We start from the raw sequence: 26238 nt of genomic DNA, 5'->3' as shown, positions 1-26238 counted from the left end.
CGTGCAGCCCCTCAGCCCCTCCCCTGGATACGCCACTGTGTATAGGTAAATGATCATTATCTGAAAAAAAAAAATATATTATTATAATTTATAACAAATGTGTATCTAAATACTATTATAATCATTGTTACAAATAGCCTATTATTTAAAAAATATTAAATTACATTGTATAAAAGAAAACATTACTTCAAAAACTGCAAAATGTGCACTAAAAACACGTGAGGAAACAAACACAGTACCTATCAATGTAAAGCTTGCAATATTCCACTGTGTCCCGGTTCATATAGCATTAATAATTATGTGCGTTTTTAAAAGTAGTTTTTTCCCCTTCCGAGAATTTCAAATGTCCACGAATGTGTTAAAATAAATGAACAATGAATAAAACAGACGTACAGTATATAAGTACCTACCCTACCTTTTTCAAATTTAAACTGATAATTTATAAAAATATATTCAATTTGGTAAATGAATTGTTTAGTTATGACTAGGTATAAATATTTTAAAACAATTTTTTTTAGATAGGTACCTACCTAAAATATTTGTTTATTTTTAGTGCTTAAACATCAAGGCCCTAATACGATTATAATTAGATAGGTACTATTGTAATAATTTTGTTGGTATGATCTGTTATTAAGTAATATTGTTTTAGAATGGTGATGAAGATGAAACATTCTTAAATTTGTATTATCTATTATTTATCTATTAGGTATTTAATGAATAATATTCATAAAATACAGATATTATCTGTAAATGTACCTATACATAGTTATTGACCTCAAATTTAAACTAGAACTATAGAAATTATTATGTTTTTCAAAACTATTGATTACAACTGTGGACAATATAAAAATTGAAAAAAGATTACAATAAGAATTCTGAATTTGAAGGAATAGTTTCTGTCGAAAAACATGATTTGAAAATCATTACTCATATTAATTCAAACGAAAAATCTAACTTTAAAAAAAAATCGTTATCATGAGGACGTGTTTTAAAGTAATTTATAGCTTGACTAATCTAAATTCGCATAACCTCATAAATACTGGTAAATAGCCTCATGTATACAATATATGCGATTATAGATCTGCATGTGCTAAAAAAAACACATAACAGAATTCACACCGGAAAAGCCTTACAAAATTTAATGTAATGTTTGTGATACATAATTTAGACATTTTTCTACTTTGAAAATACACATGATGAGAACTCATACCGTGGAAGACTTGCGAAACATATGATTATAGAGGTTCTTCATTTTCATCATTAAAGTCTCATACCAGATTGCATACCCAATAGAGATAAACCATATAAATCTGACTTACATGATCAAGCTCATGTTACAGGTTCAAAGCTGTTCATTCATAAAAGGAAACATACAAGGGAAGACCCTTATAAATGCAGTATATGTTTTAAAACAGTGGTCTTCAACCTTTTTGGACTCACGACCCACTTTTTTCGCGACCCACGTAAGCTTTGTAGAAAAACAAAAACAAAGCTAAAATTGTTTAATGCCTATATTGTATAGTAATACCTATTATAACTGAATAAACTGAATAAACTGAATATAATGTGATTTGATACCAATTATATAATAGAATATAGATTATATAAATTGTATTTTTATTTATTTCATCTATTAAACTTATTTTTTATTTTAAAAAGAAGACGTATCGCGACCTAAATTTAAAGCTTACGTGACCCAAAAATGGGTTGCGATCTACTGGTCGACGACCACTGTTTTAAAACATTTGCTAATAAATTAATTATATGAATTCATATAAGTTCTCATGGATTACAGCATTAACTGCTCGTTTTATCTAAAACGTTAGATAGAAAGTATACCACTGAAAAGTGCGTAAACGACAGCTATTATTGTTTATTTTTCTTCTACATTGCAAACAGGAAGACAAGGACATACATATTCATATATTATGATCATAATTTATAACATTTCTGTATCAAGTTATCAAAAATATAATCAGATATAATATTCAAAATGAGTTTATATTTCTTATGTATATTATTTTAAAGATAGATTTACACATTTCAACATAGAAATACTGTTATACAAAACAATGGTAACCATTAATTTGAATAATAAATAACATATTAAGAATAAATATAACAATATCTATTTAAGTCTTGTAAGCATAAAAAAAAATCGTATAACATGGTATATGGTAGGAGTATAAGTAAAGTGTTACAACATAAATATTATAATTATATAATTATGAAAAAAAAAAAAATTTAACAAAAATATATATAATAGAATTCTATTGTATAGAACTTATTGATTATTTTTTTAAAAAATGCATACAAAAACAAGATTATTAAAAAAATTTAATAAAAATAAATTTAAAATTGTATAATTATGTAAAAAAAAGGAAGACTTAACTTATTCACAAAATGCTATTGGTCATGTTTAAATGCATTTAACACAATACATGTATCAAATACAATTGGTTATAGTCTCAAGCATTTATGCTCTTCGTTCTTTCAACATAATTTCCTATATCGTGGTCTTCCGTGTCTTCGTAGGAGTTTAACAATTGATTTTCAGCTTCAGAAACAGTTGTTTTTCCCATCAATAACCTAAAGCATAAATATTTTTGTGTTAAAATTTTATATAAATTAAAAGTATAGTAAAATATATAAAATTAAACTCTAGAAGCGATGAAAAAATTATTTATGCATATGCCATGTATCGAGTTATAAGATACATAGTACATACTTAGATATTGTAGAAGAAGTCGACGCTCTTATCATAATTGATGGTTCGATATCGTCTAATCCTCTATGCAAGGAAATTGTATCAAGTTCAGTTTGAGATCTTGACAAATATTCTGGGGTAGTTAAAGTGGCTGAAGTTGGTTTTTTATAGCTATAAATAATTTAAATTATAATAATAAATTATCTGTTAAAAATTATATTATAAAAAAAAAAAATCGTAAATACAAACATCTTAAGTAAAAGTGAAGATCCAACAACAGACACCGAACTTAATGCCATTGCAGCTGCTGCCATCCATGGCTGAAATGGTAACACAGATTTAGTTATGCGTGTATGTTTTTGAAGTTTATTATTTATGTTATTAAATTACTTGTAATGTGATGCCTAAAGGACTAAACACGCCCGCAGCAATTGGTATACCAATTAAATTATACATACTAGCAAATAAAAAGTTAAGTCGAATTCGTCGGACGGTTTTATTGGACAAGTCAAAACAACTGACAACATCTAGAAGATCATTCTATGAAATGTTAATGTTGTTAACATCAAATATAACTAATAAAATTATAATATTATATTCATAAGTCATAACACACTTACTCTCATTAGGACTACATCTGCAGCTTCAACAGCCACATCTGTGCCTGAAGAAATAGCAATACCAACATTTGCTTGTGCTAGAGCCGGAGAGTCATTAACTCCATCACCAACCATTGCTACTCTTATACCTTTCTCCTGTAGAGCTCTGATCTTGGCTACTTTATGTGACGGCAATACTTCAGCAAACACCCTTTGTATTCCTACTTGTTTTGCTACTGCGCTGGCTGTTTTTCTATTGTCTCCTGTCAATAACATCACTTGATAGCCACGCTTCATCAACGTATAAACAGCTAGATGAGCTTCAGGTTTAACCATATCTGATACGCTGATTGTTGCTACCAACAAACCTAATGCAATTATTTTAGTTAGTATCAAGTTTTCATTCATATATTTGATAAGTCATATTAGTCATATAAGTTATATTTGGTAATAAATAGTACCATTAATGGCACACATGATTGCTGTATGGCCTAGGGTTTCTTCACTGATCATTTTAAAATTAACTTCTTTTGATAAATTAACACCATTTCTAAACATCCATTCACGATTTCCAATTAATACCTGAAATTTAAAATATTTTGGTTTATTTGTATTTATTACTTGAACAAATTTTGATATATATCTATTCTATGATTTTTTTTTTACTTCATATTTTGTTTCATTTGGTTTTTTCTCTTCATTAATATCTAATAATTTATGTAATTGTATTGATTGAACTTGAGTAGGTGGTTTTCCTAAAACCAGTTCAACAATTATGTTGTTAAATTCAAATGATGATTCTTTCGTTCCACTTCTATACATTATGATACAAAACGGATTAATAAAAAAGTACTTGAGTTAACACTGGAATTACAACCTTATATGGTTTTGGTAGTTCATAATGAAATCTGATTTAGTTCCATTTTTGAATAAGTCATCAATATGAGACACCACACATTTAATACCGCATCCAGCAACAGATTGAAAACGTTCACATTTTCCAGATATCTCACATTTAAACATTTCTTTTATAAATTTCACCAACGCTAAAGAGTTGAATAAAATTTTTTTTGAACAAAAATAACGAATAATATGTTATAATAATTACCGGAAGCTAAAGGATGTTCACTACTAACTTCAGCGTTAGCAACTATGGACAATAATAGACTGAGCGAACAGATCATGTCGTCTACAAATAGACAAATCCTTGATACAGTGGGCTTTCCATATGTTATAGTACCAGTTTTATCAAACACAACATATTTGACCTAAAGTAATAATACTTTATAATATGGTAAATACAATTTATATTTAATATAACTTTAAAACTTTGAATCTTACTTTATGAGCATTTTCTAAAGCGTCGGCACCTTTTATCAGTATACCATTAAGAGCACCAATACCAGTCCCAACCATAACAGCTGTTGGAGTGGCCAAACCTAGTGCACACGGACAAGCAATGGCCAGAACACTCAATGCACATCTAAATGAGTATTGAATAGCATTTTCCCATCCGTCTGGACCATATTTTTCATTATCCTTCATAGAAATAAATATTAATACGTGCTAAAAAAACCTCAACAAAGTATATCATTTTACTGAAATAGGTAGATATTTAGTATAATAGCGACCAATGAAAAGCCACGATACAAGTGTGATAGTGGATATTGCTACTACGGCTGGAACAAAATAACCAGCAATACGATCAGCAAATTGTTGAATTGGAGCTTTAGATGTTTGAGCTTGCTCAACTAGTCGTACAATTTGAGCTAACATAGTTGCTTCTCCTGTATAAGTAGCGACCATCAGTAGAGGAGCTGTCTGATTTAATGAACCTCCTATTATTAAGCTACCTATGGAAATAAATATTTTTTTTAGTATGTTGTAATGCAATTTTTTATTTTTATTTACTTGGCTTTTTGTTAACTGGCATAGACTCTCCAGTAATCAAAGATTCATCACATGCTGATCGCCCATGAATAACTTTTCCATCAACCGGAACTTTTGTACTAGGTAATACCTAATTGAATAATACATAAAAATATAATACATAAGATTGAATCATTTTTTTAAAAAAATGTATAATACCTTAAGAATATCTCCTCGTTTAACTAGGTCAACATTAATTTCTTTTTCAGTTAATATTTGGAAGTCATCAGTAATGGTCACCAACAGAGCATCTGTAGCTTTTAAGGACAACAATTTGGAAAGGGCTTCAGACGTTTTCCCCTAAAGTTATGTGAAATTGTAACTTCTATTTTTTATATTCAATTATCAATTATTAGCTTATTATTACCTTAGCAATATGCTCCATCCATCGACCAAGGGATATAAACACAAATAACATAGGCGGTGTATCAAAGAAAGTCATTGGACTAGTATGTTTAGCTGGCGTTTCAGTGATTGCGATGAGTACAACAATGACTGAGTATACATAAGAAATGGTAGTAGCTACTGATACAAGGACATCCATATTGGTGGTATAATGGCGTATGGCTTTCCAAGCTTGTACATGAAAATGCCAACCTCCAATAAACTGTATTTACATTTTACTACAAAATTAATATTTCATCATTATTATATGCTTATTTATTTCGACAAATACCTGAACTGGAGTAGATAAAAGAAACATAATCAAATTTTCAAGCGAAAGCCCAGGAATCACACAGCACATAGAAGAATGATCAATAAAGTTGAATGTCATACCCATCATGAAATAGGTCATAGCAATCATGCATGGACCACCAAACAATAATGATACAAAAAATGAATTACGCCATTTTTTTATTTCTTCACTAAAACAAAATCACAATATTTCATTTCATAGATAAATTATTAGTTTACATTAGTCGAATAAAAAGTATACCTATGATTCAAATAACTGCGATCCCCTCTATCTTTATTATTCACCAGGTCAGCAGTAAATCCTAGGCTAACAATATGGTCAGCAATATCTCGTGGACTAATTAGATCACAATCGTAAGTAATTACTCCTTTTTGAGTTGTGAGTGCCACTATAGCTGTTTGTACTCCTTTCAGTTTTATTAAATTTGATTCAATTTTGTTTACACAAGATGAACACGTCATACCTCCAATCTAATAAAATACATATATTATTTTAATAAAATAAAACAAACAATTAAGAATGTATGAGATTTAAATTTAATCTTCAATAATAAATTCAAATAAAAAAATATTTTACAATGAAATTATTCTTAAAAATAATTTATAATAATTTATAAGTCAAAATAAACAAATATTTACTCTAAATTCAGTTTGAGTAATACGTGAATTTGTGTCAGCCAATACATTACAAGGAAAGCCTAAATCAGTAACTGAATTAGCCACATCTTCTGGTTGCACTAATGCAGGGTCATATTGAACTTCAGCTTTTGCGGCCATTAGTGCAACTAATACACTCTTAACACCTACAGAAAGAAAGATAAATGTCAAAACAAAAAATTAAAAATTTCCCTATAAAATAGTACCTTTAATTTTAAGACAGTGTTTCTCAATAGCAATAACACAAGATGCACATGTCATGCCTTTGATGTTCAGGTATGTTTTACTGTATTCATCCTCAGGAACAAACATACTAAACACATTACTGGGTGCTTCAATTTTTTGATTATTCAAAGAAACTTTAAATTTTGTAGACAAATTTGATATGGCTGATGCTAATTGTGAATCATTTATGTCCCCGGGGCGATGGACAATAGTTGCTTCTTTTTGTTCCAAACTAACAGATACTGATACAACTCCATTCAACGCTCCAATTTTACCTAAGAAATCATGGTAAGTTGAAAATTTTAAAATATAATTTTAAATTAGTAAATTACTTTCTATGTTTCGCACGCAATTCTTGCAAGACATTCCATCAACTTTTATCACAGTTGTAGTCTGATGAATTGGTACTGTGAAACCCAATTCTGCAATTATTGATTGGAGTTCAAAAACTGATATGGCATTAGAATCGTATACAACATTAGCACATTTTTGTTCAAGATTCACCTATACATGTACATAAATTCAGTTATGAAAAATTGACAGCGGCAACACAAATTTATAAATATTACTTGAATGCTAAAAACGCCATTTTTTTCTCGAACACAGCCTTCAATTTTTTTTACACATGAATTACATTTCATGCCTTCCACTTGTATAGTGACCTCAGTTTGTTTTTCTGGCTCAAATGACACTAGATAGCCCATTTTTTTTAAAACTTCGACAAATATTGAGAAACTAGTTTGATTTACGTCATAAAGTACACGCAAATAGTTTGGTCCAATTGTTACAACCTTAAAGCAATTTAATCTAATTATAATAATATAGGGGTCAACATATTTTTTAATTAATATTTAATATAATATTCTGGATTTTTCAGATAAACTCATGCGCAAGGTTTGAAATCTGATATTCTGGACAATTTACATACATTTCTAACTCTGCACATAGATGTATCAGAAAACTCTTAATAAAATATTAATATATGATGTTTTGACATTGGGCATCAATGGTTTTAGAAATAATTTCTATTCACCTGGATTATACCAGTTTGGTCAAGTATTACACTGGCTGCTTCAGCGGCTCGTGAAACAACAGTTAATATAATAGTTTTGTGTCTTTCAACTGTCTCCGAGTCAATTAATTTGTCTGATATGTTATTGGGCGGTAAACTATAATAAAATACATATCAAATTTAATATAATATACAATTTAAATTTATCAATATTTGTACTTAATAAACTTTTTTTGACATAATTGTAGGTATATATTCTAAAACTATCTTACCAGCCATCATCTTCATTAATCAATAAAGAATATGCCATTTTATTATTTATGAATACTATAAATTAAACATTAAGTAAGTAAACTAAATCGAGAGTTGGGTTATGCATCAGTAACACTGTTCATATTGATAGAAAGTGTATCAATGAGGCAAAACTTGGACTATGAAATAATAATAAGAGATAACCTAAGTGACCAGAAAAAAGATAAAACTTATTTTGAAACATTATAATAAAACATTTAACATAATTAATATTTTAAACAGTATACATTATTTTAATCTATTAATAACTGTTTGGTATCTCATACACAAAATGTCATAGTATAATAATCAATTATTATTGGAATATGAAGGTAATTAAAATTTAAGGACCATATCATATCTACACTAGTTTAGGAAAAAGAATAAATCAAATAAAACAACTGTATACCATAGTTTGTCGTTTTATTAATATTATAAAATATATTATGTATAACATGTGATAATACACATTTATAATATACAAAATACCTAGTTAACACTAATTGATTGAGACTAAGTTCAAACTTTATATTAATATAATAATAATGATGATGATATGATATACCAATTGCAATCATAAACAAGGTAAGATGATTTTATGTTATATAGGTGTTATAAGGATTAATTTTAGATTCAATAAAATAGATAATATATAGAAACATGTTTATAATACAAAAATATTTAATGAAATCAAAGGTCTTTTAAACAGTAAATCCACACTTTCTAATTTATAAGAAACATAACAGTGTAATGAAACATACAGTTTAATTTGATTGGGACAATTCAATAAAAGTATCTACATTGCATACAATGAATACAATGTTAAATAATACAATTGTTTAAATGTTTGTTTGGTTTAGATAACAATAACACGATACACAGCCACACAGGTATTTAATGAGATTTGTATAATAAACTTTGTTAATAAAATATTATTTATTTATTTTAAATATTTGATAAGTGGATGATGATTATTGATTATTATAGTTTAGATATTAAAATACTTACTAGGTAAGTTAATTATATGCAAGTTATTACACTATAGATACCTGTTTGTAAACCAAAGTTAAGTAAACAATCAAACCATTTTCCTCGAAACAAAAACTAAAATTATTACAAAATTAGAAGAAAAAAATTGCTAATAAAAATAATGATTAATCAATAAAATGTTAAAATTAATTTTATATCAATATAATTAGTAAATAGTTTTAGTGAATTTGATATATTACTTTTCAATGACAGTAAAAAAACAATTTCATATTTATTTGCTCAGAAATATGTATAAATTAATAGAGATAAGAAGAAATTGTATACATACATATGAATTGTTACATTTCAATTCAATGCATAACACAGACCTTGGAAAGTGGCAAGAGCAAAAACTAGAATAAACCACTTTCACCAGTTGTAGGTACTAAAATTCTTACACGTTCCTAATCCCCCACCTTTAAATTTACAATAAGTTTATCAAGTCTTAATATTTGTCGATAAAAATATTATATTGGTAAATGTAATTACCTATTTCAAGTAATTAGTGGTAGTTATGTAGGTACAACAGGTACTTTTCATAACTTATCAACCTAAAAATATAATCTAATGTCTAATGAATACATAGTATTTTACTAACAATATGAGATACTTGAATGATAAAATTTTGCACTGTTTAAGCTAAAGATTAAAAATTGGTATATCTCTTAAGAATAGGTACTCAAAACAGGAAGATTGATTGAATTGATTTAGCAGTAACTAGTTTGAAAACTGTTCAAACGTCATTACTCTTTAATCATAATACACAAGAATATCCAATAGGTACCGAGTTCTTACTATCTAGTAAGTACTTAATTTATAATTTGTATACATAACATTTGTAATTTATGAATCAGTTTTTAAATTTATATATTGTATTAAAATATGTAACATACAATATTATACAATTTTGTATTAATTAAATACACAAATTCAAATAAGCAATATAGATAAGAATATTACACATACAAATGATAGGAAAAATTTATATTTTTAGTAACACTTTCTGATCTCGGAAATGTATTACTAATTTATATTCTAAAGAAATACTCAAAAATATTTATTTAATTTATTTACTGTATACATTTTATACATTGAGAATATTTTAAATTTAAATTATTGGTTTTGTTTGATTTACCTATAAAGTGGGCAAGTGGGTAAAGCTCTGCTGTAAAGTAGGAGTCTAGAGGTATTACTTTAATGGATGTGTTAAATATGCATTCAATGAAATAAAATTATTGTACACCAAAAATGATTCTAAAATAAAGTCTATATTACTAAGTATCACGATTAAAGATATACCTTATATACCGTATATCTTTAATCGTGCTAAGTATATTTTATAATATTATTGATACTAAAGTAATTTATTTTACCTACTATTATGATAGAGCAGGGGTGGCCAAATATATTAATAAAAATTGAAGAGCCAAGAAGTAAAAAAAAAAAGGTCATATTATTATATATTATATGACCTTTTTTTTTTTTTTTTACATCTTGACTCTTACGTTAATTTACGTCTAATATTACGTTAAGAGCCGCGATTTGGCCACCCCTATGATAGAGTATTTGGCATTAGTAATACAGTAGAAACATACAGTACAAAAATTACATTTGAAACATGAATGCAAGTATAAAATGTTATACTATGCTTAAAAGTTTCAAGTATCCACAAATATTTTTTTTAAATTACAAACAAAATAACAATAATGTATTCTTTGCTTGAATATTAAATCTATAAAAAAAAAAACTGTGTACTTACTTACATATATTATTAGATTTTTTGGTTACTACTTATGAGAAACCTTGTTTTAAATTTACAATCCTTAGCTATACAAATTAAACATTTTATAAATTATTAACTACATAATAATATGCAAATAATCAAGTTTTGTCAAAATTTTAATTTTAAATGCTCATAAAATAAACCTTGCTTATGTATCTTTAATATTTTTGAACTACTATTAAAACAACTTATGAAGAACCTTGTATTACATTTTCAAGCTTCTTGACTTAACGAAAAAAATTTAATCAACATTAACTATAGACAAATTATAAAAATTTAAAATGTCTATAAATAACTCAAAACAAGTTTAAATATTTTGAAAATATTATGATGCTAGAAAATTCGGTATTTGTTTAGTATGTGACCTACCAAGAGGTTTTTTTTATCCTGTATACAAAATTTCTACCAAAAGGAGTTCTTCGATTTCAACATATAGTATCTTATCTTTTAGCAAATTGAATCAAGATGGTACATTAGAGAGGTAATTTTTTGATTTTCTCAATAGTTATTTAATGTCACGGCCCACGGGAAAAGCCATCGACAAATTTGGTTTTACCAAGGCATATGAAAACTATCGGGAATTTTCAATTTATACCTGTTTAATCCACCAACTAGATTAATTTTCCCATCAGAAGAGATACTGAAGTTTTAAATCAAAGCATTTTATTTTATTATTTATCGTGTACATAGACATAAACAAACAAAAACACACAGTCAGGGCCATCCTTAGGATTTGCAAGGCCCAGGGCGAAAACCAATTTTACCACTTTTTTCAAACGCCAGGCCTCCAAATATAAACAAAAATCGTGAGGTCCAGGGCCTGGACCCTGCTCGCCACCCCCCTAAGGACGGCCCTGCACACAGTGTTGTAAAATCAATACATTCGCGACGAATCTAAAAAAGTAATATAATTAATAATTATTATACCTAATAGATATTTTATTTTTAGGCCAAAATCAAATAAATACATTATTAATATTTATTCTTGATAAATGGACAAATTGCAATTATAAATTATAATTATGAATTTAAACACAATATTCTTTTCTTACGTTTTCCAGTTATAATGTATGTAGGTACCTATTTTTAATTAATTATTTTATTAAAGTTTAATTTTTGTATGAGGCAAGGGGCAGATAAAAATTAAGTGGCAATCAGGAGTTAATTATAGGGGTTGTTGAACTCTTGATTAATAATTAACTTCCACATCCCTCTAAAATTGGTGTCAAGTGGTATCTATGAGCAAAGTTTAGTTATTCTATTCATATACATTTAGTATGTTAATTTGGTATACCTATAATTGATAAACTAAATTATAATTAACTACAAATTATTACCATTGTCCATTACATAACAGTTAATAATATTAATTATTTTTATATAATATATATATTAATAAATAATAATATTAATTATTATTATGTAATATACATTATAATACAGTTATACATAGTGGAAGCATTCCTACACAGATAATGTAAGCTAGTAATGACTAATCAGTAATCACCCAGGTGCCCAATAACTCAACAATAACCTTGCCTTGGAGCTCAGTTGAGAAGCTGTATTTTAAACTATCGCAAACTAAGCGCAAATAGGAAAAATGTTTAGGGGGGGGCTCAACACATTTTTTTTTAAATTATAATTTATAGGTACATACTTTTAAGAATGGTATACTATTATATTTTAGGGGGCAAGCCTCAGTCTATGATTGTATCAAACAAATTTATTCGGAAGGGTCAAGTCAATATTCTATCTTCATTGAAATTTTAAATCACAATACGTCAAGTGCTATATTAAAATTAACAACCAATTCGCCCTCCAATTTTAGTAGGTACTTAATAATGATACTCAACCCGTAATATCGAGCGTAATATACATGATTCTATTAAACTTTAATCTTATCTCAACTGAAGTCTTTACTCAAAAATATGATTGATAGTTAACTAATTAAATGTTTAATATTTTATAAGTCTTTACTATTTTTTTAAATTAATATCTATCTAGTCAGAAGAATAATTTTATATGACTAAATTTAGAAATTTAAAATTATGATAAGCAGTGGTATTTTTTTTAAACATAATAATATTATAAACCTTTAAAAATATTATACAACATGGTGAGAATGTGAGATATTATTATCAACCGTTAGATAAGATTTCTTCTACAAATATTTGTATAATTATTTGTTCTTACAAGGCGATAAAGTTTAGCCTATACATGTTTACCTGAATTCAGTCAGTGGCGTGATAATGCGAATGACGTTTCAAACCTGACGCAAATAGAAAAAAAATAGCAAATATATGTATTCTATACAGGATGTCCTGTGAGGATGCACCTTTAAGTTGTAGAGGGGGACTTGCCGCCCGGAAAAAAACCGGTTTTTTGCCGTATTACCAATCTATAAGCTAAAAAAATATTAATAATGAAAATAAAATGTTGGAAGGTCAACATACTGAGAAAAACAAACTCTATAAAACAGCTATCTTTAATTGTTTCAACAATAAAAAAATACATTTTTTAAACTTTTTTACCAAAAAATAAAATATATGTAGTCTTTGTCTATGGTGTCCATGAGTCTAATTAAAAAAACGGATTTATGATAAATTTATTATCTTAGGAAATATTGCAATGTGTAAATCCTCGCGGGACACTTAGTATATTTAATATTCACAAACTACCTATTGCATTTATAGACACAATTGCACCAGGTAAACAACGGCCACTATGCCACTGAATTCAGTTAGAAAGTCTAATTGTTAACAATATTGTAGCCAACAGTGGCACCAAAGTGTTTAAAATATACTATTACATCGATCATACATCAAGGGGTCCCCTATAATCCCCCCTTTTTCAATAAAAGAATTGGATGCAATGAAAGCACCTACATAGGTATAATGCAATGTTTAATTATTTATTTTTACGTTTTATGTAAATTCTGGATCCACAGTGGGGTCCCCTGCAGTATCCTACGATGGGCCCTCCGTCTAAAAAACCTACTATGACATAACATATGTCATATATAAATTAAGTGATCGGCGTCACTGGTAGCCAAGCCTTCTTAAAGCAAGATTCTTACATGTTATAATCCATTTATGATTTCAGAATAGACAAGTTAGAGAAATACTAATTTAATTCATTAGAGAAGTTTTTTAAAAAAAATGTTTAGAAACCTATGTTGATTTGTTTTATTTTACTAAAATAATAGAATATTTTGGATATTTAAAAATTCTTAATTAAATTTATAAAAATAAATAATTAAAATCAGAATGAATTAGGTAGATATTTTAAATGTTTATTTTAACTATAATGTTAGTTGTTTGATACAAACTAGAAGATTGTAATCAAAACATTTGTACTATGTTTGGAAAAAATTGTATATTGTTATAAATATTAAAACAAAATAAATATTTTGTCAATTTATTAAAAATACTATTCAATTATTCAAGTCTCAAAAAATATTTGATGGTTTTTATAAGTTTTAATAAGTTATTTTAAAGATGCTATAATATGTAATCATTACTTATATGCTATAAAATAAATGATTAGGCAGGTGGGTACAAAATAATCGTTTCATCATATCACTTACGGTTTTTTCTCATCGGTCTGCTTTAGAGGACTGTAGAGTTCAAAAATGTCTTCGGACGGCATAGTTAAGGTTTGAGTGTCAACCCTAAAAGTACAATTTGCAAAGCGAGAAGTAAGAACGACCAAGTACAGTCGCAGCAGTGTATCAGATGATTCAACAGAAAGCTAAATCTGTCTGTTGACCATTAATTCATCCATTGTTCGCATCGTCGTCTACAGTCGATCATCGCCCGGCCTGGCAGGCTGCATGAAATGTTATCGAAAAACCCAATAATAATATCGGTACCCGGTGGCCAAACCGACCCGTCGAAATTCACGCGTCCAATTAGGTGTTACAAGATTGAAATGAATTAAAGAAAAACACAAGACCCGCAGCTGGGGGTCAACGATCCGAACCGGGTAGGTCGTGTGGTAAAAAAAAACTGATTATTAGGCGAAATTGTAAAATGCCAAACACAATAATATTATTGTCGTGAACACCGCAGACACTCGAAAGTGATAACGGAGAGACACGGGACCGCGGTACGACGACTTGCCGAGTTCGACAAAACTCGGCTATTTAAGCTCGCCCATCGTTGGCCATACGTTTAGAGACGCATAATAGACGATTTCATCCGTTCAGCGATGAGTTATCGATTATCGATATTGTCTATTACACAATGCACATCGACTCACGACGTACGGTGCCTCAATAGATGAATAATATTATGATTTACGGGGCTACCTATATAATAATATATAAATAAATTATAACACAGATGGGCAATATTGTTATTACTTAATACTTATTATCACCAGCAGCTCATGTTGTTATTGTTGTGCTTACACGGGTATTGTAGATAATAACAATATGTATTATGTTATCTACAATCATATTGTAATCGTGTGTTTACACCACAAAGTACGGTGCACGGACATAATAATAATATTATAATATAATATCCGTGCCATGAAGTAATAAAAATATGGACAATTGAAATCTATTATAATATGGTCCAAGGTTTATTCTTTATAGTTTATATACGATTATACGACTCCGGAATCACCAATAGAATATTATGATTTTTGAAAAATGGACGGATAAATATTCAGCACGGATTCTCGTACTCATATTATAATTTGTCCGATGTTTAAATATTATAGTATTACACTATAAAAACAAAATTTACATAAATTAACGTTTTTTTTTAGGGGGTGGGGGGTAAGTGTTGTAGGTCATAGATTCAGTAGTTAAATGTGCCCTTATTACTGTATAATTTTATTATAAGTTCTTTCAATTTACATCTGGTTATAAAGAGTTAAATTTTGATACTGTAGTATTACTGCTGATAAAATGATGATATTATTTTGTACTAGAAATACCTTATTTTAACTGTTATTTATTGTTAGTTTAGAAATGTAGAAAGATTAATCACGTTAGTTGTAATAAAAGTTGTTTAAAAATTAAAAAAATATTCCCATCGAAGATCCGACTTGTGGCCGTGTACCGTTGAGTTGTTTACTGTTTGTGTTTACACTTTACGTAACCTTATCAAAATATCACGTCGTGTTATCAACGGGTGGTGCGGCGGCACCGGGATGAAGTTGTCGGCGCGTCGGTGCGCAACCTAGACGCGAGATCTGCCGCGGCCCGAGCAATACCTTAACGGGGCAAAGTTCAGCCGTAGCGGGGCGGGGACGCGTCGCAAGTACCATCAAGGCATCAAAGTATCAAACACGAACTGCTCGACTGAGCGGAGCCTGGCTGCAGACCACTGGGCAGCACCGGGCGCCGAACCGAACCGACCAACGTGAGCCGAGTCGGCGAACCGCAGTCCGCAGCCCGCTACAGCTGACGGCCGCATCGGCACAAGTGACTTACGGTGACGGCACATCACGGTCGCGGGTCGTCCCCGTCTGTCCCGACTCCCGACGGTTCGTTGGTTGGTGCCTGGTGGTGGTAGTGGTGTGGAGGCGGTTGTGGCGACGGTGGCCGACTCCCGAAAGCCGTTTCCGCGTCGTCGTCCGACGTGGTGCCGTCGCGACTCGCGACTCGTTGCCGTCAGTGGACAGTGGTCACAGACGTGTCCGCGCGCGCATGTGGTGTGTCCCCCAGTCGGCAGTCGCGGCCAATATTATTACTCATCGTTGACAAATGTAATATTATTGTAGCGGTGTCGCGCACACGTCCTCGCCACGTCCTGCTCCCCTCAACCGCACTCGACTCGTTGGCATTCCGTGTAGTGTTTCTCCGTGTCGTCGTCATGACCGGTGTCGAGTAGTCATTTTGTGTCCTTCGTGTGTGCGCTTGTGTGGGCCCGTTGGGCGAACACAACCATGGCCGACGAGGAAGTGCTTTTCGACGATGTCTACGAACTGCTCGAGACCATCGGAAAGTGAGTGTCCTTATCCTGTACTCCGGTACCTACCTACCATAATCTACCTATATAGTATTATTGCGATTGAATTGTTCTTATCCACCCACGACTCACCCACCTTGGTACCTTTCTACTTTGGGTACCTTGTCCGATCTGTAGGCAGATAGATGGTCGCGCTGAGAGTTCTTTTTGTCGTACATGCATGATTTGTTGTCAGACTTAATTTTAAATTTCCATAGCCCATACATCCATTTGTCTGGTCGGGATGCTTTTGGTGTCATGAGTTGCAACCAGGCGCGTCATAATCAAATTTTCATTTGAGGGTGCCAAAATCTTTGTAGGCTATTTTAAAATCTTACCGTCTTACCCTATATGGTTATAAGTTAGAAAAGTAGGTAGTTAGTACTACCTAGTTAAACACATAATATATTACCCTATATATTATTAAACATGTAAGTTGTAGGCGGACTATAAGATTTTAAATATTAGCAACTAGGAATGCAGTTCAAAGACTTTCTTTTTGTTTTTGTCATTTTAATGGGAAATTATTACTTTAAGGTACCTACTAATGTTTTTTAATTAACCGATTTAATAATTAGGACTTAGTTCAATTCATATGGTTGTATTTTGTATAATATAATACACAACGCATTGCACCATGTAAAATTATCTTTTTATTATTACGATATAATATGTTATATTTTCTCTTGGTAGATACCTAGTTGGATAATTTGTCGGACTAGTTACAACAAAAAAATACTGACTCAACATCAGGTTAAAAACATATTTTGGCCTTTTTGTTTGTTTTGGTAGGCTTAAAAATGTGTCCTTATATGTGCAGGGTCTTCATAAATGTTGCGCATGTTTACAAATTGTCACTAATTGTGTCTTGATTAAAATTGGTGCGATGTCCATATCCATCATTGGCAACAATTAAATTTAAAAGCAACAACTACTTCAATGCATTTCCCTTCTGTGCAGTACAGAATTTCTATGCTAGCTCATAGTGAACATACCTTCTGATGTAATTTAATTTGGACTGATATTATGTGAGATCAGTGCTCGAGGGGGGGGGGATATAGAGGGATGGCATCCCTCTACTTTTTTGTTGGATGAAAAACAGAAGAATGTTATGATGATATCAGGAAATCTGAATTGTAAGGTATCCCTCCACTTATCTTGAGCCATTTCGATCACTGTATTAGATCAAATAAATTGTTGCATTGTACCTACAAGGGTACATACCAATCATACAAATCGGTAGTGATATTTAATTGATAGTAAAACCAAGAGGTGGGTACCTACCTAAAAGGAATTTATTGGTTTGGAATCAAATTTAAAAATTAGATAATAAAATACAAAAAAAAAAAATATAAAAGTTAATAACTTTCTCCTAACATTTTTAAACTTGAATAATTTATAGGTATCTAATTTGTTCTATGATTTGAATAAACAATTATGCATCACATATTTTATTCTACAGGTACAATAATGAAAATGTATATTTAATAATAACAAAGGTATGTAGCTCAGGTAGGTTCCTATGCCAAATAATGTATTAGGTTGAATAATTATCGAATGGGTTATGTTTATGGAGTTGATATCTTACATTTATGCAATGTGTATAATATCCTTATTCGGCTTTAAGTGAAAATTTAATTTAATTTATAATTGACATAGGTACAAGGTACCCACTACGACCTACACCTAACTAGGCATAAAAACTTTCTTTATTAATATAAAATTATTTTTAATATTTTAAATGCTGTTTGAAAAATAGGTATAAGTAAACACAAATGTAGATACAGACCGAAATTAATTTACACATGCTTGAAATATATTTATGATTTCCAAACTGCAGCTGGGTAGGTACCTTCTTAATAGTTTATAATTACAAAAAAAAAACCAATTAATAATAGTATTTAAGTTTGATTAAATTATGAATGTATCTGTTAAAATAAAAAAAATTAGATCAATATCAATATAATCAACCAATTTAGCTAACGTATATAGGTAGCATGCATTTATTATATAACAATTAAAAGTAAAAGTATTATAAAAAAACTACATAGACAAGTCTTTATCCATCTGTTTCTTCCTATGTCGTTATTGACCCCTTTTATTGATGGATGTATTGAGTCGAGTATTGAGTAATCAAACTCATGTATTTTAAAAGAAATTTATAAACCCTGTTTGTTTATTGGTTTCATAAATTATATTCTTCTATAATATTTTAAAATTCAATTTGTTTTACATTCTAACTATTTATCTATTTATGAGTCACACATTTTTAAATCTTCTATTAAAAATAGTTGATTTTGCTTTTCATCGAGCTTTTCATGTTGTGTTAAATAATATTGTATTCCGTTTAGATATTGCCCTGGATATTGTGGATGTTGAATAGAATATTTACCTATTTATGTTATATCATTTAATTATTTAATAGGTATTGTAAATAGTTTTTGTCACAATTGTTGTTTATTATTTTACTTATTAAATGTTAACCTTATACCTATGTATAAATTATGAGCTATTATTGAATATTATATTAAGGAATTTAAATCATAGTATTTCAATACAACATTTTTTGCAATTTCTTGCAATTCTTTTGCTTGAAATTTGTATACAGTACTGTACAAATTATCCATTATATTATTTTTAAATAAATCAATAACTGTAGGGATTACTTGTAGAGTTTGATTATTTGCAAATATTGATTTGGCAATTTTTGGAATATTAATATTTCCTATATGATCTTTGCTGTCCATGTATAATTTAAAATTTTTTAATAAGAACCATGTCATAATATCTTGGTCAAAAATGAATTCTTCGCAGGATGATTCGGATGGATATATTTCATTATTGACAGTATTCACATATTCTATGTCACTTTCTGATTCTTCGTATTTATAAATAGATTGTTTCGGATGTTGGATTTTCAAATCAAATGGATTCCAACCAAAAATTAAACTAAATGATTTCCCTAAACCAATACATGGTTTTTCGTCTCTGCAAAATGCTAAAAGCATAGTACTATAATTAAGTCCATCTCGGACTTGATACATATCATATAATAACCATTTAGCATCATTGTGTTGATTTGATTCATTTTCAAACCATAATTGTGTTGCTTCATAACTTTCTATTGTTATTGTCTCATTTCCAATATCATAATCTTGGAATAATTTTCGATAAAACAATAGTTGTTCAATAGTTGGATAAGGAAGTTCCATACATTGTACTACAAAGTCTCTCCAATCTATAGTTGTTATGTTACCACCAAATAGTTCTTTATAAAAGTGATTGTAAAATTGATTATCTACTGGCCATTTTTTTGGATATATATGTTTTATTTTACAAAGTTTGTTCAATGTATCAATAAAATTGCTAATTTCTATTTTGTATGTAGGAGCATAATCTAAAAGTGTATTTACAATAGTTCTTAATTGCTCCATATTAAATTTATTCTTTGAATGGAATACTTGTCTGCAAATTATTACAAAAACACTCAATTCATTTATGAAAAATTGTCCAGAAATGTGTTTGATATGAACTTTTTTGATATCTTTTCCTACACATTCTAATAATTCACATAATTTATTTACATCATTTATCTTAAATTGGTATATAGTATGTATTTTTTCTAAATGATGATCTATGTTTGTTAAATCTTTTAAATCTTTTATATCTAGAAGTAAACTAGCTTTAAGTCTATATATTTGATTTAAAAGTCTGTTAGTTTCTGTTTGTACACTTACAGTCCAAGTTCCTTGATCTATTCCATCTTCTACTTCATAATTATCATGCACATATTTTTTAAATTTACTTATTGTGTCTAAGCAATGCATGTTAAATTTATCAATATCATCATTGCTATCAATAATGACTGAATAAAAGTCAAATTCATTAATGTTAGTTTCATTAATATCAACATAATACCTATTTAAGAAGTTTAAAGTAGTTATTGCTCGCTTCATTTCAGTTTCCAATAATTGACTATAGGTACTAATCAATGTATTATTCTTAAGTATCCACTGTTCATAAATTGTATTATTAATAAATTGTGTTACTTGTTCTAACTCACTATCCACTTCATCCCACAAATTGGTTTGTAATTCAAAAATGTAGTGTCTTAAGTTTTTATGGTTGTCTGTTAATAGATTTTGAATTTTATTTTCATACTTACTTATTAGATTTGTTATGCAAGAATTCTGACATTTTATTGTTTGATAAATTGACATTATGCTTAAGTTTTTGCTTATTCTCACTTCTTTGAAAAACTTATCCTTATTATTTAACAATTCCTTTATTTTGTGTATATAATTATGTTCCATAGTTTTCCAAATATCACATAAATATAATGCTGTAAATGTATAATTGGTTAAATTACCTTCATGCCTTCTTAAATCTGTACTTAGTATTTGAAATTTATTGGCAATTTCATAAGTTATTGTTTCGGGTTTATAGCCAGATGTTGTAGAAGGTAGTGTACTAATTTGTTTATCATCTTTTTCAGATTTTATGCTATCATCATCATAATTATTGTAAATATTTATAGGCTTAAAAAATATACTTGGGGTCCTAACATTGTCTTCATTTAAAATCAATCCAACTAAGATATCCGCAGCTTTTTTAGGCTCTTTTATTATATTATTAAGATTGCTTAATTGTATTTGAATACAATTTTGTTGGTCGTAAAATTGTAAAAAATCATTCAATTTTTCACTGTACATTTCATCTGGGTGCCTTATGATTTTAATGCAATTTGTCAAATAAGTATTTGAAACAGTGTACATATTTTCACTATCTTGGTACTCAGGAACTATATTAGACTTTTTCTTGGACTTTTCACATATTTCTTTTCCAAAATATGGCATTTTACCAGTTAACATAAATTCAAGTAAAGCCATTTGTAGAGGATGAACAGGGAATTGTAAAAGTATCCAACCATTTATTCCTTGATTTAATTTTATGTATTCTCCTATGCAATTTATTTCATCTCCAATTTGTAAATCATGATTTTTTTTTTGTTTTTCGTCAATTATTTTTCCTAAATTAGCCATTGAACTTAGAACAGGATTGTTGTAATCAGGTTCTGGAATATTTTCTGGGGTTTGAATAAGTTTATTTATACGCTTTTTATTTGTTGTATAAATCAATTCTTCACTGCTGTTTGATCTACTTGTAGTTATAGATGGGGTTATAACTGACATACTATTTATTGAATCATTTTCTGTTCTTTTTTTAACTTCTATAAACATTTTAAGATAAATATTTATATTAATTATTTGGGTATTTATTATTTATGGTCCCTGTAAACATGTAATTTTTAAGATGTTATGTAGACGGTTAAGGTTATTTATTCTTGCGTTACATATGGAAATGGCTTGTATCTATGTGAGTAGGTAGTAAATCCAGTAGTAAATTATCATTATGATAAGTGTATATCTACTATTTAATTATAACACACATCAGATAGTATGCACATGTAATTTGAGCTATAGTTCAAAATATTCAAAACAAATTTATGAATTTAAAATAGCTTTAGCCATGCAAAAATTGTTTGTTTGATTTTTAAAATTAAAATATGTTTGAATTCCTATACTTTATTCAAATTAAGAATGTGACTCGGCGACCGAGTTGTGTGCATGGGCGGAGCTTTAGTTCCGCGGCAGCACCCGACGTGTCGCTGTAGTGGGGACGTGTCTCACCATATGTCTGACTGCCGCCCGACGTAAACTGGTCGTTGCCGAGTCACGTTCTTAATTGGAACAGAGTATAGACAAGTTGACTTGCATCAATTGGGAAACTGTTAATATTTTTATTTTAGCAAATTGTTTTAAACATAAAACGTTAGAAATTAAGTATTTTAATGCTTGTCAGTTTTCAAAATTAAATAAGAAATAAAAATAATAATTTTGTTTTAAAATATCTGCTGTTTCCTAGCTGACTGACATTTTTGGCTTACATTAAGGCTGTTTTGATAAAAAACGTCCGAGATTTACAGTGGTCTTATGTAGGTATCGACATTTATCAATATATAATAGAAAAAGTAGATATCATTAGAAATATTTAAAATATTAAAAAAGCCTCGAAAAAAGCTTTTAGTGATTTCTCCCGTTTATATTAAGTAAGCAAGGTACTTAGGACTTATATAGATAAAAATTGATTTGTGATTTTAAAATATTTACCACTTTTATTATAATCTGAATCTTTTTCTAGTTTCTTATTCTTACTATCTTCTGTTGTAATACTTGTATTTTCTGAAAGATTTTCATCTTCTTCTACAACTTCGTATAGTTTACTTTTATTTATTGAAATCTTCATTTCTTCATTATATGCATTAAAACATGCTGATATGGCATCTTCAGCAGTAAAACCTAATATTCCTTTATTTCGTAAGTTGTCTTTCATTAATTTAACCACTTTTGTATTATTTATTACATCAACTACTCCAGCTACGTTTGTGTTTTTTATTTTAATAAATTTAATTTCACTTATACCATATTCAAAATTCAAAACTTCTTTTATTATCATTGATAGAATGTTTTGTTTGAATTTAAATGAATCTACATTCAAATATTCAGAGGACCAAGATCCGGTGTGTTGTAAATATTCATTAAAAATATCTTGTTTCACAAAATGTTCATTCTTAAATTCATCTAATCCTTGAGTGATAATAGATTCTTCTATTTGCAAACTATTTATTGTTGAGCTATCATTTTTTAAGTCTTCTTGAGATACTAAGTCAATATTTTGAATGACATTTTCATTTTCCAATTTTGTGATCGTGATGTTTTTATTATCAGTTGTTATGTTATTTTCTTCTTCTATATTGAGAATATTAAGAAGTTCACTTCTGCATAATGTTTCATTATATTTTTCGATGAGTTCATTTTTTTTTTTTAAAGTCATAATAAATAGATCATAAAAACTATTCATATTATGTTCCAACATCTTTAAACCATTACCTTTACGTGTATTAATACAATTTATTGATTTTAACACATCAATAGCATTGTTTGAAATACTATCTAAATTAGAAAATAATTTAGAAACATAGCAACATTTTTCATGATTTTTATTTAGTCTTTCTTTATTATTTATTTCTTTCTGATGTGACAAATAAGTATTATTATTATTACATACATTTACTATGATGTTGTTATTTAATTTTTGGTTTTCTTCAACATTGATATAATTTAATATTTTGTATTTTTTTGACATTTCTAGCTTAATGTATAATTTGTATAAAAGTGTTGTAACTGCAAGTGATTGACCATGAGATATTTCACAAATTGCACCTTCTTCAATAATAATTTCCAGAAATTGTAGCCACATGTTTATACTTTTCATATTGCTCAAACATATATCATAATTATTAGATTTTTTAAATACATGCACATACTTTTCAGGCATTACTTGGTATTTCTGAAATAAAAGTGCAAACAGAAAACCGTCTTTGAACTTCTCACCTACATTATTAAAGTTTAAATTCTGACAATAGTGTGTTCCAAGTTTACATGTTAGCCATTCTTGTAATATGTTAAACATTTTGTTAAAAAATTACATAAATATTATTAATCTTCGTAAAAATATTATTTAGGTAGGTAAAAAATAATTAACCAAGTTACTTTGTTATTATTTGTCTAATATATATAAAAAACAACTGATGATCACTATAGTAATCATTGTTTCATTATATATTACAGAGGACCATTCAGCTTGGTTAAAAGATGTGTTCATCGTCAAACTGGACAACAATTTGCTGTTAAAATTGTCGACGTAGCAAGTTTCACATCAAGTCCTGGTTTAAGCACATCAGGTATTTAATCTTTAATTTTCTCTAAAATACCTATTGATAAAAAAATGTATTTTTATCACAGATTTAAAACGAGAAGCAACAATATGCCACATGCTAAAACATCCTCATATTGTGGAATTACTGGAAACATATAGCTCCGAAGGAATGTTATATATGGTTTTCGAATAGTAAGTTTTTAATATACATATATTATTTTTAATTAAAACAGTGTGGTCAGTATTTTTATTTATTTACTTTTATTGATGAATGTTCATAATATAAGGGATTAAGTTAAAAATTTAACATGATTATTTGATTTTAAGTTTAAGTGTATTTGGGTAATAGACATTTATTTACTTAATTCGGGTATTTTTCGGTTATCCCAACTACCGCGAGTCTCAATTCCATTATCTCGATTACCACGCCTATGCCGAAACTACCGCCAGTTCTCTATCTTGATTACCGCAGTCATTTCCGTCATCTACACTGTCATCTACATATTATTTTATTTATTTATTTTTAAATAATTATGGATCTTTGGAATTTACCTAACAGGTATGAAAAAAACTATAAATTGGAAAAAAATAAATTTTTTGAAATGCAACGTGAAGACGTGTCAACATAAAAGTAATATGCATTAGGTTTGAAAATACTAAAAAAGTAGTATGTTTTCTTAACCATACTCCCTTTTATATATTAGAGAGCAGAAATGACCTCCGTTAAATGTTGTCAAAAGTACTTGAATATGCATCATTGCCCGGTTGTTAATTGGAACAATTACACGTGTGAAGTGTGTACCATAGCAATTAGAAAAATTAATAAAACAATTACAAGGACTGGAAAAAAAAATTTGAAATCGACGAGTATGTTTTCAAAAATAAAGAACAATGCTGGAAGGATATTACCACACCAGTGGATATTTAGAGGAATTTGTTGTGATACTAATGAGACATTTCTAATTAAAGTTCCTAATCGTATGGTAAATGCTATTAACTAAAATAAAACAAAATATAAAAGTTGGTACAACCATATAATATTCAGACTGTTAGCGCGGATATGATACACATGAACTAACCAAAGCCAAATACATAACACGCATGGTATAGTCAATCATACTCATAAATTTGTTGATCCGGTTACTAGGGTTGATACTCAGCATATTATAAGTCTTTGGGACCTGGCTATATGAAGAAATATAAGCATAGGGGAGCCAGATGCCATCATTTGGAGTCCTATCTGGCAGAGTTTATCTGGAGACAAAACATCGAAGGAGATTCATTCGATAACATATTAAAATATTTCTGAAAATTGGTCCCCAAAAATAGAATTTTTGACTTATTTTAACTGTGATAATATTTTTTTATGTTTTATTCTATAATTCTCCACTGCTGTGTTAATTTTCACATTTTGTGATAATATTTTAATTTTTGATTTTGTTTTACACTTTGTAGATAATAATTTTATGTTTTATATTTTAACTCTCCTCTGCTGAGATAATTTATGTAATAACTGATTATAAACATTATACTAATATACATTACTCCTACTTATATAAAAGTCAATT

The 26238-nt window shown here is 28.8% G+C and overlaps 3 protein-coding genes across 22 annotated transcripts in view; 1 reads left to right on the top strand and 2 right to left on the bottom strand.

Moving 5' to 3' along the window:
• The window catches only part of LOC100168229, a 396335-nt gene that overhangs the window by 22776 nt on the left and 347321 nt on the right, over window positions 1-26238 (bottom strand). The gene's annotated exons all lie outside the window — the stretch shown is intronic.
• On the bottom strand, window positions 1983-15237 carry LOC100159345 (copper-transporting ATPase 1). 5 transcript variants are annotated; one of them, XM_001945505.5, is made up of 22 exons: window positions 14515-15237; window positions 7847-7982; window positions 7383-7604; window positions 7146-7317; window positions 6795-7088; window positions 6571-6734; window positions 6173-6402; window positions 5912-6101; window positions 5603-5842; window positions 5395-5535; window positions 5218-5326; window positions 4906-5159; window positions 4648-4845; window positions 4415-4574; window positions 4184-4352; window positions 3973-4120; window positions 3768-3888; window positions 3328-3674; window positions 3098-3247; window positions 2957-3027; window positions 2729-2878; window positions 1983-2589 (listed from the first exon to the last, which is right to left on the bottom strand). In XM_001945505.5, exons 1-22 carry the CDS (start codon window positions 14574-14576, stop codon window positions 2469-2471), a joined length of 3849 nt encoding a protein of 1282 aa, XP_001945540.1. In that variant the 5' UTR covers window positions 14577-15237; the 3' UTR covers window positions 1983-2468. The 5 variants fall into 5 exon arrangements, with proteins under 5 accessions (XP_001945540.1, XP_008180820.1, XP_016658104.1 ...); XM_008182598.3 differs by lacking the exon at window positions 14515-15237 and adding an exon at window positions 9435-9675; XM_016802615.2 differs by lacking the exon at window positions 14515-15237 and adding an exon at window positions 9166-9286.
• LOC100163433 (peripheral plasma membrane protein CASK) overlaps window positions 9928-26238 on the top strand; it is a 95241-nt gene continuing 78930 nt past the window's right edge. For 2 of the 13 annotated variants that reach the window (XM_008182587.3, XM_008182592.3), the window contains exons 1-3: window positions 16055-16888; window positions 24583-24695; window positions 24757-24862. In XM_008182587.3, coding sequence (XP_008180809.1) covers window positions 16830-16888; window positions 24583-24695; window positions 24757-24862 — 278 coding nt within the window. In that variant the 5' untranslated portion in view covers window positions 16055-16829. Of the gene's footprint in view, window positions 9947-16036; window positions 16889-24582; window positions 24696-24756; window positions 24863-26238 lie in introns of those variants that run through there. The other 11 variants (XM_016802617.1, XM_008182589.3, XM_008182586.3 and 8 more) reach the window with 11 other exon arrangements.

Source organism: Acyrthosiphon pisum, chromosome A2, assembly GCF_005508785.2.
Source record: "Acyrthosiphon pisum isolate AL4f chromosome A2, pea_aphid_22Mar2018_4r6ur, whole genome shotgun sequence".
NCBI lineage: Eukaryota > Metazoa > Arthropoda > Insecta > Hemiptera > Aphididae > Acyrthosiphon > Acyrthosiphon pisum.
Note: the sequence above shows the minus strand (reverse complement) of the source record. Positions and strands in the feature narration are given on the sequence as shown.